This window comes from Spermophilus citellus (genome assembly GCF_964194105.1).
Source record: "Spermophilus citellus genome assembly, chromosome: 15".
NCBI lineage: Eukaryota > Metazoa > Chordata > Mammalia > Rodentia > Sciuridae > Spermophilus > Spermophilus citellus.
In genome coordinates, this window is record NC_138195.1 from 34,777,229 (window position 1) to 34,796,129 (window position 18,901).

The 18,901-nt window shown below is 39.3% G+C and overlaps 1 protein-coding gene across 1 annotated transcript in view; it reads right to left on the bottom strand.

Moving 5' to 3' along the window:
• CCDC6 (coiled-coil domain containing 6) overlaps nucleotides 1-18,901 on the bottom strand; it is a 118,882-nt gene that overhangs the window by 14,441 nt on the left and 85,540 nt on the right. The window contains exons 4-6 of the mRNA XM_081267297.1: nucleotides 9,681-9,784; nucleotides 7,462-7,622; nucleotides 2,708-2,864 (exon numbers count right to left, since the gene is read on the bottom strand). Coding sequence (XP_081123423.1) covers nucleotides 2,708-2,864; nucleotides 7,462-7,622; nucleotides 9,681-9,784 — 422 coding nt within the window. The remainder of the gene's footprint in view (nucleotides 1-2,707; nucleotides 2,865-7,461; nucleotides 7,623-9,680; nucleotides 9,785-18,901) is intronic.

Consider the following 18,901-nt stretch of genomic DNA (forward strand, 5'->3'; position numbering starts at 1 on the left):
TGCAGAAACTCCCCTCTTCTGTCCCAAGAAATAAAAATCCATCCATGTTTTAATGGTTGGGTGTGTGACATTTTTTCCCCTTTTTTCAGTACCGGAGATTGTACTCAGGGGCACTCAACCACTAAGCCACATCTCCACCCCTATTTTTTGTATTTTATTTAGAGACAGGGTCTCACTGAGTTGTTTAATGCCTCACTTTTGCTGAGGCAGGCTTTGAACTTGCAATCCTCCTGTCTCAGCCTCCCGAGCCACTGGGATTATAGGCATGCACCATGTGCCTGGCTCCCAGAGGCCCTTTACTGCTGAGCTACATCTCACATCTCCAGCTCTTTTTATATTGAGACAGGATCTTGCTAAGTTGCTGAGGCTGGCTTCAAAACTTGCAAACCTCCTGCCTCAGCCTCCTTAGTCACTGGAATTACAGGCATATGCCACTGTGCCTAGCTTAATGGCTAAGTCTGAACTGCAATTCGAAACTCAAAACCAAGGAAGGTCCAAAGTTTATGTCATCAAATTAAAGTTTAAAGATACATATGCCAAAGATCGCCTCTTAACGAGGCAAGCCACGTTTAAAACATGGCTACACATGAAAATAGATCAGAGGACATGAGTACCGAGCTCCTTCAACTGGTCATGCAAAGCCACACTTTGCTGAGTGTGACTTCCTAGATTTTAAAGTCACATCAGACATGAGAATGCTGAAATGTGATGGTGAGGAATATCAACTTTCACTATGTGAAAGTGAAATCACAAAGTACTGAAGAGGGAAAATTTCTGCTTGAGAAACTTTTTGATAAACTTTATGGGCTTGCAGCCATGTGTGTGTGCACCTTTAACCCAAGGAAGATCTCAGCCTTGATATTCAGTCAGTTCACAGGAGAAACTGAGGTGGCCACTTCTAAGCACATTTATGGGACTTGGACAAAATCAGGCTCCTTGATTTCACAAGTATTTTAATTACATAGCCACCACTTATTCTTCCTCTTTAGTGCAGCTCACCATAGTGACACTGGGAAAGACCTCTCTTTGTATTCTACATCCAGGTAGGCAGTCACCACACCTCTTGTGGTCTGAAGTGTCATGATTTTCTTTCTCCCAAATGTGAGATCATCATTTCTAGAATGCAGAGAAGTACTTATTGGGCAGCTGTACTATGGCTGGGGCAACTTGACCTACAAAAGGTAAAGCAGACTTTCTGGAGCAAATATCTGTTCTGGGAAAAAATATTCATCTGGAAGTTGGAAGTAACTTCAGTACTGTCACCACACTCAGAAGAAACTGTCCCTAGAGTATGTCTTATCCAAAGTTGGGTACAGGATGCTGTGTAGGGTAACGTGGTCTGAGAATCAAGGTAGTTAATAAAGTAGTTAATAAGATGTTTGGTATTCTAGATGACATTATTAGTCAAAAGGTCCTCAGGATTCCAGAGGATTTTTAGGGAAAAAGAAAATGGGGAAATGCCAGAAATGTATCAGTAAAATTTAGAATTAAAGATGACAGTTTTTGTAATCTAAACTTTTCAGAAATAATGTTTATTCTTTTCAAATGAGAACAATATTTTAAATGGGATAACCTACTATCCTCTTTTTATAAATGTCTTTTTTCTCATTTCTAGACTCCCATCACAGAAAATCTTACATTTTTCTCGAAATTGTCCACAGGAAATAGATCAAAAGCTTTGGCAGCCCCCTGGATCTATGGCTCATGTGGCTTAGGGTCCATACACGTGGCTTAATGCCTCACTTTTGCTGAGGCTGGCTTTGAACTCACCAACTGTGTCATCATTACTACTACTCCTCAGACACCAGGTAACCATACACTGACTGCTCAGTCGAGTTGGAGGGGCCACCAAAGAGGCTCGGTCTCGCCTCTCACACTGAGATGTGATCCTAGCTCACAGAACCCTGATCCAGGGAATTTCCTTGCACAAAATTTCCTCACAGAAATGATCTGGTTCAGAGAAAAGCTAATCTCCTACCTATAGGGTTCTTGTTTTGTATTTCAATTTAGATCTATTGCTTATCGTCACAACCACTTTCCTCTGAAGTTCAGAGGAGGAGGTAGAAAAGAGAGACAAAAGCTCAGACCATTTCCTCTAATCAACCAATGGATGACTCCCTCAGTTTAGCTCATTCCTAGTGAGACAGTGAGGAGGTTCAATGAATAGCCCCCTGCAGATAAAAAAAAAAAACAAAAACCAAAAAACCACTTCCGTTTTATTTTTAAAAGTACCATCAAAAAGGCTCAGAAGTTATCCACTGTGCTATGGCAAGTCCTTGAAATAGCCATTTACATCTGTCTCTCCTTCAACCTACAGTAAACATTTGTTTCCTTGGGCTACACTACAGCTTGCTTACCCTTCAATGGGAACTTAGCTGGGCTTAAGCTTTACACAGCTTTAACACAATCAACAACAAAGGCAAACTCTGCTTCCATTTCTTCCCCCACCAAATATCTTTAAATGGAATTTTCTTCTTTATTTTCTGTTTAAGGAAAGTGTCCAAGCTCCTGCACTCACCCATTCTGCACATCTATTTTAATGGGGAGGCATTCGCCCTCCCTGTTACCCCCTCGATGTTAATTAGATGTGCATTGAAGCCATCTAACATCACCATATCCAATAGGATACAAAGACAAGTCCTTTCTTCAGACCTCTTTTGGTTTGTTTTGTTTGTTTTAAATCTGATGACGCAGGACAAACCCACACCTTTCATCATCCATTTCTAAGCTGGACTCGCTCTCGGAGAGCTGTCGACAGAGGGCTTCTCTTCTCTCCATTTCCCTCTGCAGCTTCCTCTGCAGCCGCAGGTTCTCTTCCCTCATGTGACGTTCCTCCTCCAGATACTGGGCCATTTTCTCTGAATCTGCAAAGCCAGAGTTCTCAATTAAACCACATTTCACACAATTAGTAGCCAAATCTTAAAAAAAAAAAAAAAAAAGAGAGACTCCAGGTCAGCTCCTACACCACGGAGAGGGCAATTACTCTGAGACAGTCTTTCTCACTCTCATGCATACAGAAGAGATCTGAATTTGAAGTTTATGGCAAGCATCAAAATTTATCACTGATTTACATTTAGAAAAAAATACAAAAGGCAGTGCTGGGAGGTGGGCATCTTCATTTCCATTCCTTTGCATTCTAAGGAGCTTTAAGCAGAAGAGGAAATAGAATTGTAACTGAGTCTGGAGGTAATGACTTCTCTATTGCTGGATCTGGAAGACAGGGGAATCCAGTTAGGGAAATGGATTCTGCCACAGGATGCCCTCCAGGTACCACCTTGGCTGCTTCCTCCAGGCACTGCAGATCACCTCTGGGGCCTGTCACACTTGTTAGCACAAGTATGGTCCCTGGTAAAGGAGGTATGCAAAGAAGCACTGTGCTAGTAACGCTCAGTAACAGTTAACATTTTCTTGATAAAAAACAGAAATTAACAGTAAACAAAAAAGTTTGAGACTCATAGTTGAAATAGGCCTCATATGTAGTGTGTGATACTGTTGCTGTGACAGATGTACAGCATGAGTCAGATGGAAAGTACAGGTCTGGATACTGCCAGCACCTTTAGGGCTGGTGTCCTGCTTATGATGTACACCCAGGACACCCAGCCTCCAAGCTATACACAGGGCCCAGGATGATCCAGGCAGATCCTTTTCCCCAGGATATGAAATGGGAAATTACATCACTATAAGGTCCCTGAATCTCCTTCTGCTAAGTTCCCTTGCCTTTCTGAAGTTACTGTTCATAGGATCATATCACTTTTTCAACAAATGCAAAGCCCTCCTTCTCTACTTTCTGGTTAACCTGAGATAGAATCTGTTGTAACCAAGTAAACAGAAAAATTTTAGTATAAAACTCAGTATCTACCAATTATCTTGCTTTCTTTGTTTCTTCTTAGTCAATGGACTTAGGAAAAATAAAAATCTCTCTGTTTCTCTCCTTTGAAAAACAGCTGCAAATTCAGGGATTATGTGAATGTCTCTGAGAGTTTTCTATTAGTGGTTACTACTCTGTGTTATTGGCCAAGTCCAAATTTAAGAACATGGGAGGAACTGAATGCTGTGTGATGCTCTCCCACATCTGACCCTACCTGGATTCCCAATGGCCATGAAATTTGTTTAGCAACTCTGAAGGTCTAGCAAATAACTTATGATGGTAACTGTTTAATGATTTCCAAGAACACAACAGTACAGAACGTTAAAAAGTTCAACATTCTTATTTTAGAATTTTTTAAAAAATTACTAAACACTATTATGTAGACTAAACACTAAATCCCCCAATTGTTTTCAATCTAGCTAGAAACCCTGCCGTCTAATCTAGACTCAAAAATCTCTTTAATTGAAGGCATGCTGGGAAAATATTTACAAAGTGCACTTTTAATATGAACAGTTTCTTTCTTCCCAAATACGAATGTGTGCAGAATTTTTCACTTAGGTCTACTGGAAACACAAGATGAGCCCCTGGGCTTACTTACTGTTCCTAAGACACAAGGGTGACCATCACAACAAGTTGCCTTTCTCTAACATAAACAGAAAAGCCTCCCAGAATTGAAGACTCATTAGGCTCACAGAACAGTTATTTAAGAGGAAGCATGTCTTTCAAACAAAATGTCAATTATTTAGCACCTGGGGCATTAGCAGGGCAATACTGAAACAAAAATCTATAAGAATATTTCCTAAGTGAGGTAGGGTCCTACATCCCCAGGCTTGCTTGCTTGCTTATTCATTCATTCATTCATTTTGGAGACAGGGTCTCGGTGGGAGGATTAGAAGAGTACCAGGCAATTCCACAATTCACTCAGATGCCAGAGGCACAGACAAGAACCCAGGTGGATGTCAAGGACCCAGGCATAGAGGGTGGCACCACCTCTACTGGGCTTACTTGCCCTACAGAGTCACCCACCTTCCTTCACTCCCTAGTATTCAAAGGCCACAGTTTGTATTTCCTCCATCTTTGGCTACCTCCCAAAATTTAGTCAAAAATACTATCAACTGAGGGTGACTTCCAGACAAACTTGAAAGAGGAGGCCCACAAAGGATCCTAACCTGGTCCATACATTTTGCATTCCCTTCTAATTTGATGGGTTGGAAATACCAATGCCCAGACCCCATCTGAGCCAATTAAATCAGAATCCCTGAGCATGAGAGGCCCAGCCACTGTTATATTAAAGCTCCCAGCAGATTCTAATGCTCAGTTAGAGCAAAGAACTATTGAAAAAGAGGATCATGTTCACATGCAGTGGGACTTCCAGGTGGGAGCCAATACCACATCTGCACCCAAGTCAGCAAATCTAAGAGGGATTAAGCACAGGGTGAAGAAAAGCCATAGCTCATCCTCCAAGCCCAAAAGAACCAACTGCAGACAGCTAAAAGCCACTTGCTGCTGCTTTGGTTCAGCTGTTTTTGTCCTTATAAGCTCAGAATAGCACTTATGGATACCTGCGTTGGTATCTGCAGTCTTTTCAGAGACCAAATTGTGTAGCAAGGAGAAAAAAGTAAAAATGAAAAATCCTTCCTCAACATTTTTCCCCAAGAAGTTTCCTTGGAGCAAAACAAGGCAAGTATAAAAGAGCAAAAAAAAAAAAAAAAAAAAAAAAAAAGGCAAACTGACAGCACTGAAAAGAGCTCAGAAAGGTGCTCAAAGGTATTTGTCTACCCAACGCAGAAAAACTCAAAAACAGACAAATAATAGCTGAGAAATTTTTGACTAACCTCACATGTTTTCATGGTGTATAATAATTAGTATATAGAAACCTAGGATACACATCAGAATTACTTGTGTTTAACATTAAAAAAAAAAAAAAAATTGAGTGATCCACTTGCTCTACCCCAGTGTAAGTCCAGAACCTCTGTGGTGTTAGAATGATGATCTGTGTCCACATGCTGAGCCCCAACACTTATAAATGCTAGTACTTTTCATGACAAAAGGAGCACTGCAAATGTGATTAAGGATTTTGAGATGGAGAGATTTTCCCAGATCATCAGGGTCGGCCCAACATGACCATAAGAATTTTGATAAAGGGAGGCAGGGGCCAGGTGTGGGAGTGTTCACCTGTAATTCCAGTTGCTCAGGAGGTCGAGACAGGAGGATTGCAGGTTTGAGGCCAGCCTGGGCAACTTAGAAATATCCTGTCTCAAATTTTTTAAAAAATTAATTAATTAAGAGAGCTGGGGAAGTAGTTCGGTGGTAAAGCTCCCCTGAGTTTGAGCTCCAGTTCCACAAAATAAGAAATGAGAATGAAAAATAAAAAATAAAGGGAGGCAGGAGAATCAGAGTGAAAAGGAGAAGAGACAAGGAAACAGAGGTGGGAGAGACGCCATGCAGGGAAGGGCTTGGAGCCCAGAAAGGCAGCAGCCTCTAGAGGCTGGAAATGGCAAGACCAAAGATCCCCTCAGTCTCTAGAGCCTCCCCACGGGAACACAGCCTGCTGACACTCCAATATTAGCCCAATGAGACCCACGTCAGACTCCTGGCCTCCAGAGCTATAAGGTAATAAATGTTGTTTTGACTACTATGTTGGGGTGATTTGTTCCATCAGAAATAGGAAACTTATATACTGTACTTCATGAAGACCCTGAGTGCGCTTGATGCACCATCCCAGATGCATCACTGGACTAGAACTTAAAATGAACCTCAAGAAGAAACTGAAATCTCCAAACACATTCTGTATGACCCTGCACAAGCACCTGGGATCTACGCTGAAGGTGTTCTTGCACAGGTATCAAACATGTATACAGAAATGTTCTCTGTAGTTGTGGCCTTAAAAAGAGTCCTTTGGGATGGAGCTACTTAAATTATGGTATAATCGAAGGACCTAAGGCAGCTCTGTAAGTTTTAGCTGGGGGGAGGGGGGATAAAAAACTTGCAAGACATAAAAAGTAAACACAAAGTTACAAAAAAAGTATATTCATTTGTATGAAAGAATTTTATACACACAAGTTTATCTAAGTATTCAGAAATCTAGTTCCTTTGATTTCCAATGCACCATCTTGGACTTTTCCAAAATATTAAGTATAAATATCAAATGCATTTATTCTTCAAATACCATGAACAAATGTCGGATAAGACTAAATTTAATAGGAAGGCAAACCCTCTATTCTCTGGCTATGTAAGTGCCTCTATAAGTGTATTGAAGACTCCTACACAGGTTTGGTTAGCACAAACTGAGAGATAAACATGGGAGAAAAAGATTAAAAAGTACCACCTGTGATTCTGGACACTTCTGATATTATTTGGATTATCTTCTGGAAGTATTCTAAACAGTTTGCTCTCCTCTACTGTAAGACTTTAAAAATGCATGCCAGGATGATGGATACATTTATGAAAACATCTTTCAGCAATAAATACAATATGAATTTAATTAATACAAAATGACCAGTAAATTGAGTAATACCATGTATTTGGTAAATATATTAAGTCAAGAGATTAAAAAAAAAAAAAAAACCTCAGTGAAACAGGAGGCTACGTACGCTGTAGCTGAGCGGCTCTCAGTTGCTTCTTTAGCCTTTCCACTTCATTCTTTAAAAACCTGATGTGACGCATCATGTTTTCTGGAGAATCAATCTCCATGGAGATATCTCTAGGTGATGGTGGAGCAGAGACAGGCTGGTCCAATTTCTCTTGCAGGATTCTTCATTGAAAAGAAAAATTTCAACAATGAAAACCATTTACCTTCAAAACACAAAACAACATGCTAGCTGGGAATTTTGTTTTAAAATCAAGCTCCTGCAATTGCCAGAATTCCTAGGGTTGCTTAACTCTCCTGCCCATTTTTTAATTTGTTTGGTCATCCTTACTTGGTACTTTAGGTCAGAGGGCAGACCTAAAAGATCTCACCTCCTATTTTTCTTTTGACTGACCACTGGTAATTCACTGGGCACTCAGAATTATCTGTTGACTATTTAACATGTTGGTTTTAGCGCACAGAGACAATAAGGAATTCCATTCCTAATGCTTTTGGTCAAACTTATGAATCTCCATGGAGGATGAGGATGAAGTCACATAAACAAACTCAACATTTTTTTTTTTTAAATGAACTGGGAATTGGACCCAGGAGCATATTAGCACTGAGCTACATCAGCAGTCCTTTTTGAGACGAGGTCTAGCGAAGTTGTTGAGGCTGGCCAGGAACTACCATTCCTCCTGCCTCAGTGTTCAGAGTCACTGGCATAATAGGCATGCCCTGTAATGCCCCAACATGAAAAAACTGATGCCAAGGGCATGGCAAGCTGAACTGAGGCTCCCTTTTCTTCTGGCCAAAATAAGGCAAAAAGTTAAAAACAAAATTTAGTTACTAACTGGTGCTTCCACTGTTACACCAATTATCATTAGGTTGAAACACTAAATCTGATAGCTTTTAAGGTTAAAAAAAAATGAACATTTCATACTTTTCAACTCAATAACTTCATATTTATATATTAAAAGTCTCCAGGTGCATTCTACAAAGCCTAAACAGTAACATCTTTAATCCCTTTCCACAAGCTGCTGGTATCTCTGGGTTTTAATTTTTTACCTATGTTTGCTCAAGTAAAAACTATGAATTAACTCTAGGTGTACTCTTTCTATAGAAAACTATAATGTCAAATAGTGTAATGGTCCCTACATTTACTACATAAAATATACTTTGTGCATTTCAATTTATTAGTATTGCTATAATAAAATGTATTCAATTTTACATGAATATTCCTTACAGATGTATAATTTCCATTTTTCTTAAAGCTGTGTGGTATGTCTGTACTTGTTAATCTAGAGGGGATTCAAAACAATTTATGAAAGTGCATCCAAACAATATTTATGACAGAAGGAATTTGGGTGGCAAACAAAAGATTACGGTGAAGTGATTTAATACTTTCAAGACACTCATTTTTTATACTTATATGCACATCCCACAGACAGAACCTTCCTACTATTCTTAAGCCCTGTCTCAACTACTCCCAAAGTACAGTGATTAAAACTGAAAGCCTGGGCTGGGGATGTGGCTCAAGAGGTAATGCGCTCGCCTGGCATGCGCGGGGCGCTGGGTTCGATCCTCAGCACCACACACAAAAAAATAAAGATGTAGTGTCCACCGAAAACTGAAAACTAAATAATAAAAAAATTTCTCTCTCTTTAAAACAAACAAACAAACAAAACTGAAAGCCTATTGGCATCTTGCACAAAGGGGTTTAATAAACATTGGTTGTTGAGTGATAGTTCATACCCCTATATACATTTAACAAAGATGCTTCACCTTAAGCGTGTACAGGCATTTCTTTACAGTAGGTTTTAAAACAGATAGTTATTCTTCTATTAAAGTCTCAGCCTTCCTAATTAAGAAATTCTAGAGATGTATCACAATTGAGAGCACACAGTATATCCTAAGTACTTTGGAGAGCAGCCGCAGTAAGCAGTTCAACAAGGTGAAAAGTTGCAATTACAACTACCTTGAAAACAATTCAAAGGTGAACAATAGCACCATAAAGAATTCTATTGCTGCCTCACGACACCAAATGAACAGAAATTCTACTGAGGAAGAGGACCAAGTACAAAGAGGTGACCAATACAGGAAGACTTCAGAAGATTTGACTTTTTTTTTCTTTTGGCAAATTATAATGATGTGTGTCACCCAAAGAAGTCAAATGTCCCATTGTTCACCTTCAGTCACACAACCACACCCACACCCCATACTGAAGAGCAAGACTAAACAAACCGCTTTTCAGCTTCAAGTTTATCCATCCTTTTCCAGAGACGATTCACTAGTGCTTCTTGTTCTTGTTCCAATGTATTTTCAAGGTCAATCTTCTCCCGTCTCAACTAAAGGAAGGAAAAAAGTTTTACCAAAAATGGCAGGCTACTGAAACTCTGAGCATTAGGAACACCTTGCTTGGGGAACAGCGCAAAGACATGACCAATCTTCTAGCACAGATATATTAAATGCTATCTAGCTCGCTCGCTCTCTCCTTTTTATGTAATGGGGATTAAACCCAGAAGTGCTTTAGCTCATCCCCAGCTATTTTATTACTTTTGAAAGAGGTTCTCATAAAGCTGCTATGTTGCTGAGGCTGGCTTCGAATGTGGGGGTCCTCCTACCTCAGCCTCCTAAGTTGCTGGGATTATAGGCATGCAATACCACATTCTGCAAGTGCATCTAATTCTTAAACCTTACTCAAGAAAACCAACACAGACTCACTACTCTTTGATATGAATGCTTAATTGCCATCTGGCATATTAAATACTGAAACAAGAAATTCAATTAATCAAGGATCTTGGAATTCTTCTCTAGGTGAGTTTGGGGCATTCTGTTTACTAAGAGTACAGGATCTATCTGGATTTGTTCCTTGGTCCTACATATAGTTCAATGTTAAATCATGAAGGCTAAATTACCGTTTATATAAATAACTCTAATAGGCCTGGAAATGGTTCTACATACTGGCCGATGTAGATGAATATACACTAAGACAAAAAAAAAAAAAATAGCATGAAAAAGATAACACCAACTTCACCAGACTGGTTACTCTGAGATTTGAGGGAAGAAGGAGAAATTGATTTGAGGGAGAGTATATATTTGGGGAGGGAATCCCAAACTGTATTTCATTTCATGAGATAATGTAAACATGGGAAAAATTCGTATAGTAGTCAATATTGAACAATATACAATAATTACTGAGAGTAATGCTAGATACTGGATAAAAGGGATACAGCAATGAACCAAGGCTTCAGAAATTTCTACCCTCATGGAAGTTCATTTTAGTGCAGACCAAGACAGTAAACGAAAGAAGGATACATATGTGAAAGAGATCAGAAGAAAAAGAACTAGTAAAATAATTGTAGAAATGACTGGCCATTTGAATAACTTATTTTCTATAACTTTAGCAGCAACCAAGGCATCACAAAGGACTCCTGTAGTGACATTTCTCTCTCTCAAAAACACTATAGATTGAGGTGGTTATGATCACAGACCTTGAGTACAACATCTGGTTTCAAATTCCACAAATTCCACTTCCATCAACTACTAGTTAGAAAGACTCTAGGAAAATCACCATACACAATTTCCTCATTTACAAAATAGAGGATAAAAAATAATGTCTAGCTCATTAAGTTATTGTGAGCCTTTAAGTAAGTTAACTCCTGCAAATCATTACTGATTAGCACATAGAAAGCGCTCAACGGTTGTTGGCAGTGATAACTGCTGTCTCTGATTAGCTATTCTACTTCTGTCCCACTGTTCTAGAACACAAGCTCCACGAAGCCTCCACGCTTGCCTGCTTTGTTAACTGAAGTACCCTCAGTGTCTAGAATATCTGGCCGTTTACAGACCATCAACAGATACTGGAAGGTTCTTGAACAAGGGAATGAGCCCAGATCACATAGATTGAAATAAGAGCTTCAAAATATTGTTTGCATGGTGGAATGTGACTTTGGAAAATAGTTCAAGGGCAAGAAATGAAGAGGAGGCAGAGAGTCAGCATAAGTTTAAAAAAAAATAAAATGCACTGTCAACGTGGGAGCCAGCTAACATGCAAACATCCCCCAGATGTTGAATAGATCCCATCTCCAGCAAAAAGGAGGAACTCTTGGATACCTCAACAGAACTCCCACTCACCTTGGTCAATCCCTGAGCTGATCAATTTGGGGCCCAGTTCAATCCATAATCATTTCTTTAAAGAAACAATTTCAAGGAATTTACATAACCTCTGATGGCCCTGTGTTAAACTAAAAGTGAAAAGCAAGCATTACAAGAGGCCTCAGCTTGGGCCCTGATCAATTGAGTCAGCGGAGCATGGACTAAGACCTATGAAACCATGAGGTAAAATGAACTTTTCCCGCTGTAAGTTGTTCTTGTAAATAAGAAGAAATTCAAGAAGGCCTCATTTTATAGTATGAAATCTGTAAATGTAAGTACCCAATTATTTCTCAAGTAGTCATGTAAATGCTAAACAGTAACCATGAAAAGCAAACTCTAGAAAAAGGTATCTTTATCCATGTAAAACTTACAAATCACGACCCATGAGTATCCCACTTACCTGCCCTGAGCCTCAGCATCTTCACCTATGAAATGAGAAACCAGGCCTAAGAGAACTCTGAGTTCCCTTTCTGGTTTACCCATCATATATTCTCTACACAATCTCAAGAGGCAGTTGTTCATGCTGAGTTAGTTTAGTCACAGACTCTATAAGCAGAAGTAGCAAAAGAGAACACCTAAATCCACCCTCTTATTTTAGAAATAAGGAACCCATAAGCCTGCAAGATGGCGTGACTAAGGCAAAGTGATACAAATGTAGGACTGGAGAGTGGTCAAAACAGCAGTCAACATTGCTGGGCACACCCAAGCAGTAAGTACAGTCCTCTTCAAATTCCTCCAAGGGGAAAGAATTGGATTTGCAGTAAATTACACAGTGACCTGAAAGCTGTTATGATTTGGATAGGAGTGTTCCCCTGAAAAAACTCATGTTAGACAATGCAGGGGTGTTCAGAGGTAAATGACTGGTGAGTTGATATATTTGATGGATTAATAATTTGAAAGGACTACTGGTTACTGCAGGTGGGTAGAACACTGAATGTCTGCCCATGAGGATTACATCTTATTCCTGCTGGCTCCTCCCTTACTCTCTCTCTGCTTCTCAGCCACCAGAGCCAAGTAGTTTTCCTCAGCCATGCCCTTTCACCATGATGTTCTGCCTCAGCGTGGGCCCTGATCAATGGAATCAGCTGAGCATGGACTGAGACCTATGAAACCATAAGACGAAACATACTTTTCCTGCTGTAAGTTGTTCTTGTTAGGTATTTAGGTCACACCAACAAAAAGCTCACTAACACATAAGCCCATCTCTTTTGTCAACAGTCCTTGGGAATAGCAGATTTGGTGGTAGCTAATGGAGAAGAAATAAGGACAGCTAAGGGAATTCAAGAAAGAATACTCAAAAAGAGGTGATAAAAAGAAAACCCAAGCTGAAAAAAACATGTGAATCTTAGCTATTTCTTGGGAGCTATTGGTTAAGTTCCCAGCTATCAGTCTACTAACCACCCCAGACAATCAGGGTTACTTGGGTGTGAAATCTGGGTTTGCTGATCCCAATTTGCTCACAATTTATTTCCATGAAGTAGACAACCCAGAAGGCCCCACCGTGGTAGTTTCTATTCTCCAGTATTTCATACTCTGGCACTGCCATAGGAGTCTGTATTATCTTTAGCCTTACAAAAATCAGGGGCCCTTGATTTCTCAGCTTTAAGAATCTCAACTTGCCAGCAATGCTGAGGATCTATCACTGGCACTAAAGGCAGAGAAATGAAAGGAAATCATATTGAGCCCCATATTCAATCATATTGAATAACTTCCCCTTAAGTTCTTTATCAGGCACAACTCCTGCCCCCCTAATTCCACATTGTATAAAATTACAGCCAAGTATACACATCAATTCTGCCAATTCAGAGTGGGAGATTTTCAGAGCTTATATTGTCCTGGACATTGTACAATCTTACAGGACAAGAAATCAGAAACTCTTCCCTGAGATGGAAGCATCTACCCCGTGATGCAATGCTTTTAATATTGTTATCCATCTGGAATAATCTTTCCAAACTTGTTGTTTGCTTTTTATTTTAAATTAGATATTCATATATTAAGCATCAGCTCATCCATAGTCAAATATCTAATCCTCAGGTTGATGGCTCCCTTCCTGTGATTATTATGCAGGTACCCAACACCAGTGGATACAGCTGACTTGTGGAATACTCATTTAAAAGGCCGATTTGTAATTAAGTCAGTTCAAAGGACTGCCAAATTCTTTACTCCAGTTCAGTAGCTCCACTTCTCATTGCAGGTTAGTTAACATCAGCCAAGCATTCTTGTTATGTTCCCAATTATCCTCATAATGTTCTTCAATGGATGTGGCTCTGCTGAATTCATAGCCTGTCCTACCTACATCATCTCAGCAGACAGGTGCTGACTACCCCTGAGGAAGCAGGAAGGTAGGGGCAGCCAAGGGATGGCACCCAAGGTTACCATGCTTCTTCCTCACTGGTTTTTCCTAAAGAAAACTCTGACTCTGGGGTGGGAATAGGTAAAAGAATGCTTGGCAAAAGCCTGATGAGAACTCTAGCCTCAGAATTGTGCTCTGCCACAGAATGTGAAAGGTTTCCGTGCAGACTGTTCAATGTACTTTGAGGGATTTGGTCTGACCACCACTTTATCATCATTACCATGGGAAAATATAGTCGGAACTTCCAACATCTGACTCATTTATTTATTTAGGTACTGGAGATTTAACCAAGGGGCACTTTACCACGGAGCTACATTCCCAGTACTTTTTCATGGTTTTTACCTTGAGACATGGTCTTCCTAAGTTGCTGAGGCTAATCTTGAAGTTGTGATCCTCCTACCTCAGCTTACAGGGTTGCTAGGATTAGAGTCATGCACTCACTGGGCTTGATTACAAATGAATTTTTAAGTAGAACCACATTTAATTATTCAGATTGATATCGTTTCTGAACTTACTTCCTCACTTTGACATACTAATACACAATTCTGGAATAAATTTTGGAAAGTAGTCCATTACAATCAAGACATTTACTTATGTAGGCATAATGAAGAAAAGGAAATAAAGGACATCATACAAACAGAACAGATAATACAGTTCGTTACAGCATATGATTAAAAAAATTTAAAATGATAAAAGGAGTATACCTAATGTTTATAAAAAATAAACAGAATACTCTAAGACCTACATTGACCAGACTCCTAGTTGAACAGATTGTTGTTGTTGTTGTTGTTAATGAGAAAGAGGCTAATGAAAACAAGTGGGAGATGAGAATTAACAATTCCCCCAAAACCTTACAAGTTGTCATTTCTGAAGGCCATTAACAGCTCAGCCCAAACTCCTATCACTTTATTATGTAACATAATTCATGTTAAATTATTAAAAATGCTAAATGGGAAGTACACTAGAATCACCTGGGAAGATGAAAGTTTAATATTCAGAAAATGACTAAATCAGAATCAGAAAAATAAGCATTTTTATTTCTGCTACAAGATTAGACATGACAAAGGGTCTTGCCTCATTCCATTTTACTTTCCCATACACCTCAGTTAATCCAAGGTGTACATATACATTGGAAAGCAGTAACTAACAGGACTTTTAAGGAGACTATTAAAATATGCTGGGAGTAAAAGAGGAAGTACTAGAAATTAGAATGGAGCAAACTATGTTATATATATGCATTATGAATATATCAAAATGGACCCCACTACTCTATAAAACATATATAATACATGTAATATATTTTATAAAAATAAAATATATCAGATGCAACTGACACAAAAATAGCTAATAACAACGCACAGTGGTCCTTGCTCCATAGCAAACCTTTCACAAATTAAAGCAATAGGAAAAGAAACTTAAGCGCAGTCGATGTCAGCTTTTGCTTAGGTAACTGGTGGAATTTTTCTCAGTCCTGGCAACTCTCCTCCTAGACTGGAAGACATCTGACCTTTGCCTTCTGGAAAATATTCTTAAAAAAAGAAAAGAAAAAAGCAGCCAATTTGTGTTACAGATGATTTAAGACAGGTGTTCACAGATCACAGAAACCCTCAAGGTACTTTTTGATTAATCAAGCTGCAACTATCTTCAGAATCCAAAACATGTTCTAGGACATCCCCATGGCTCATGCAATGCTGAGACAGAAAGAGCCAAAGGAAGTCTGCTAGTGAAAAGCAAGAAAAACAAGAAAGAATGATGGTCACTTTTAAGTCTAGGTTACAATCACCACCAAAAATAAATGTATCTATATACATCAGAATATAATGATAAAGCCAAAAAAATCAGAAAGCAAAATAAATATGGTTGTCCTTTGTGTAAAAGCAATAATGTTGATATTTTATCTGCCTATCTTTTTCCTACCCCGCCCAATTTTTTAATGAACAGCTACTATTTTTAATAGAAAAAAAATTAAAAGACACCTTAAAAATCTGTTTCCTTATATTAGTATACCCAGTAATAGTAATTCATTAATAGAGTATTAAATTATACATATTATATATCAAAGGAGCCAAATGACTCTTAGATAAATGCAGTGAAGTTTCAACCTCCTGGAAAAGAGAATTTTCTAGAAGCTCAAAATGAGCCATTACTACACCATATATCCTTTTTTTTCCCTCCAAAGATTGGGAGCCAAGCATGATGGAACACACCTGTAATCATAGCAATTTGAAAGGCTGAGGAAGAAGAATCCTAAGTTTAAGGTGAAACTCAGAAACTTATGGAGACCCTGTCACAAAATAAATAAATAAAAAGGTCTGGGGATGTAGCTTAGGAGTAAAGCTCAGCTGGGTTGAATCCCCAGTACCCAAAAATTTTTTTAAAAGGGGGTGGGATTTTACTCTTTAAATTATAGGATTTGTTCTCTGAAACTAACAATATCATGACATAAAAATATTTTATTAGTATATGTAAAAATGACCCTATTTTATAATTGACCATCTCAGTAAATCTTGCTTCTGTTCAGTGATGCTGAGAGATGAATATTTATTTATTTAGGTACTGGAGACTTAACCAAGGGGCACTTTATCACTGAGCAACATTCCCAGTACTTTTTCATGGTTTTTACCTTGAGACCTGGTCTTGCTAAGTTGCTGAGGCTGCCTTGAACTTGTGATCCTCCTGCCTCAGCTTATCAAGTTGCTAGGATTAGAGTCATATACACACTGGGCTGATTAGAAATGAATTTTTAAGTAGACCCACATTTAATTATTCAGATTGATATGGTTTCTGGACTTACTTCCTCACTTTGACATGCTAATGCACCAATTTACATACTTTGTTCATAATCTGGGGGGATTTTCAAGCAAACAAGATTGATGGAAAGCAGGTTTCAAGGTATTGGGTGTATGAAACTGTATGAAAGAGCGTGGGGTGTTTTTTGTTGTTGTTTGATTTTGTTTTGTTTGTTTTGGGCAATATATGGAGCCCAATGGAGAAATCCTTGGGAAATAAGTCATATGTGTAACTGTCACAGGCACACTATTCCATCAGTCCATTATCTAAAATAAGATTCAAGAAAATAACCTTAGGGAAACTTCTTGCAGAACTGGCAGGAGGCCAGTGCATCTCCCTGTGTGAGAGAGAGGGTGTTAGGGGATGAGGGTGGAAGGAGATGCACCTTTATCCAAAATGGAGGTTTCCTTGATTAAAACATAATTTATTTCCCATCTTTACTATAGTCAAACTTTCTCACATGAAGATATTTGAGTATATTTAGTCACTCTCCTAAGGACAATGCCTTTTCTAAGCCATCAACCAAATTCCATTCTGGTTAAAAGGAAATAAATAGTCTTTGTGCACTTCAAAATAACAAGCAACTAGAAAATCTCACTATATTATATCTGTATTTTATTGCTTTTACTGCAGCACATCCATGTCCTTCAATTTAATAGGCAAGGTCTCTCTCCCCAGTGCATGACCAGAAAATGCACACTCTTGGATGGGGTGCTGCCTCTCCTTTTGCACACAGGATATTTTAAGTATTTTCCCTCCCATCATGTAACATATCTGTGCAAACTGACCCATATGGCAAATGATACCCAGTGTTTCAAAATAAAGTCTGATGAAATAGAATACAATGAGTTTTTGTACTTAAGAAAGAGGGAAATTGCTGTTTTAGATATGAGGTGTACCCCAGAAGCTCATGTGTGAGACAATGTAAGAATATTCGTAAGTGAAATGATTAGATTTTGCGGTGTGGCCTGATCAGTGCACTAATCCACTGATATGGATACTGGGTGCTAACTGTGGGTGGGATGGTGTAGCTGGAGGAGATAGGTCACTAGAGGTGTGCCTTTGCAGTTTATTTTTTGTCCCTGGTGAACAGAGGGCTCTCTGCTTTCTGATACCATGTCCTCCACCATACCCTTCTGTCACGTTGTCCTGCCTCACCTGCAGCCCAGAGGTATGGAGTCGGCCATCTACAGACTGAGACCTCTGAAACCAGGAGCCAAAATAAACTTTCCTTTCTCTATATTGTTCCTGTCAGGTCTTTTGGTTCCATTGACAAAAAAGCTCATGAAAAGAAAATGCATTCGGCCAGGTGGAGGGTGGGTGGGTATTCCTCTTTTATATGTCCTGCAGAGAGACGTATCTGTGTCCTCTGACAGAGCTCACAGGCCAGGAGCTCAGCCTCTCAGTGGGCTTCTTGACATCCCAGCAGGTCCAGGATGGCAAACAAATCACATCAACTGAACGTAGCCTGCTCAAGTTTGTGGGGTAGGGGAGGGAGGGAGAAGCAGGAGTATTAAACCTAGTTAGCCTACTTCCAAGAAAAAAAAAGCCTGCGTATTTTGCCACTATGACCTGAGGTTTGTTTCCCACTTCCCCTGAGTAGCTGGGATTCTTGTACCCAAGCTTCTGAAGTGACTGAAACATCCTCCAGGATTTGCTATGATCCAATTCTCACCCAGCCAACTTCAGGGTTTACTATGGTAACATCTACCTGTGCTCTCTGTGCTTATCTACAGGAGCAGACATAGGTTCTGATGTTTCATCAAAAAACAGAAAGCAGGGCTGGGGATGTGGCTCAAGCGGTAGCGCGCTCGCCTGGCATGCGTGCGGCCCGGGTTCGATCCTCAGCACCACATACCAACAAAGATGTTGTGTCCGCCGAGAACTAAAAAATAAATATTAAAAATTCTCTCTCTCTCTCTCCTCTCTCACTCTCTCTTTAAAAAAAAAAAAAAAACCCAGAAAGCAGGGCAGCAAATGATACATAACTATTGTTAAAAAATGAGAGGATTCATTCCCCAGTATGGGAGGAGTGGAGTGGAATAAAGGAGGAAAAAGAAGGTAAAGATGAAGAAGAAAAAATAAATAAAAATTAAAAAACAATAGTTGTTTGAGGGAACTGCCATCTAGGCAACGTTTTTGAATTTTGTACTTCTTTTTGTAC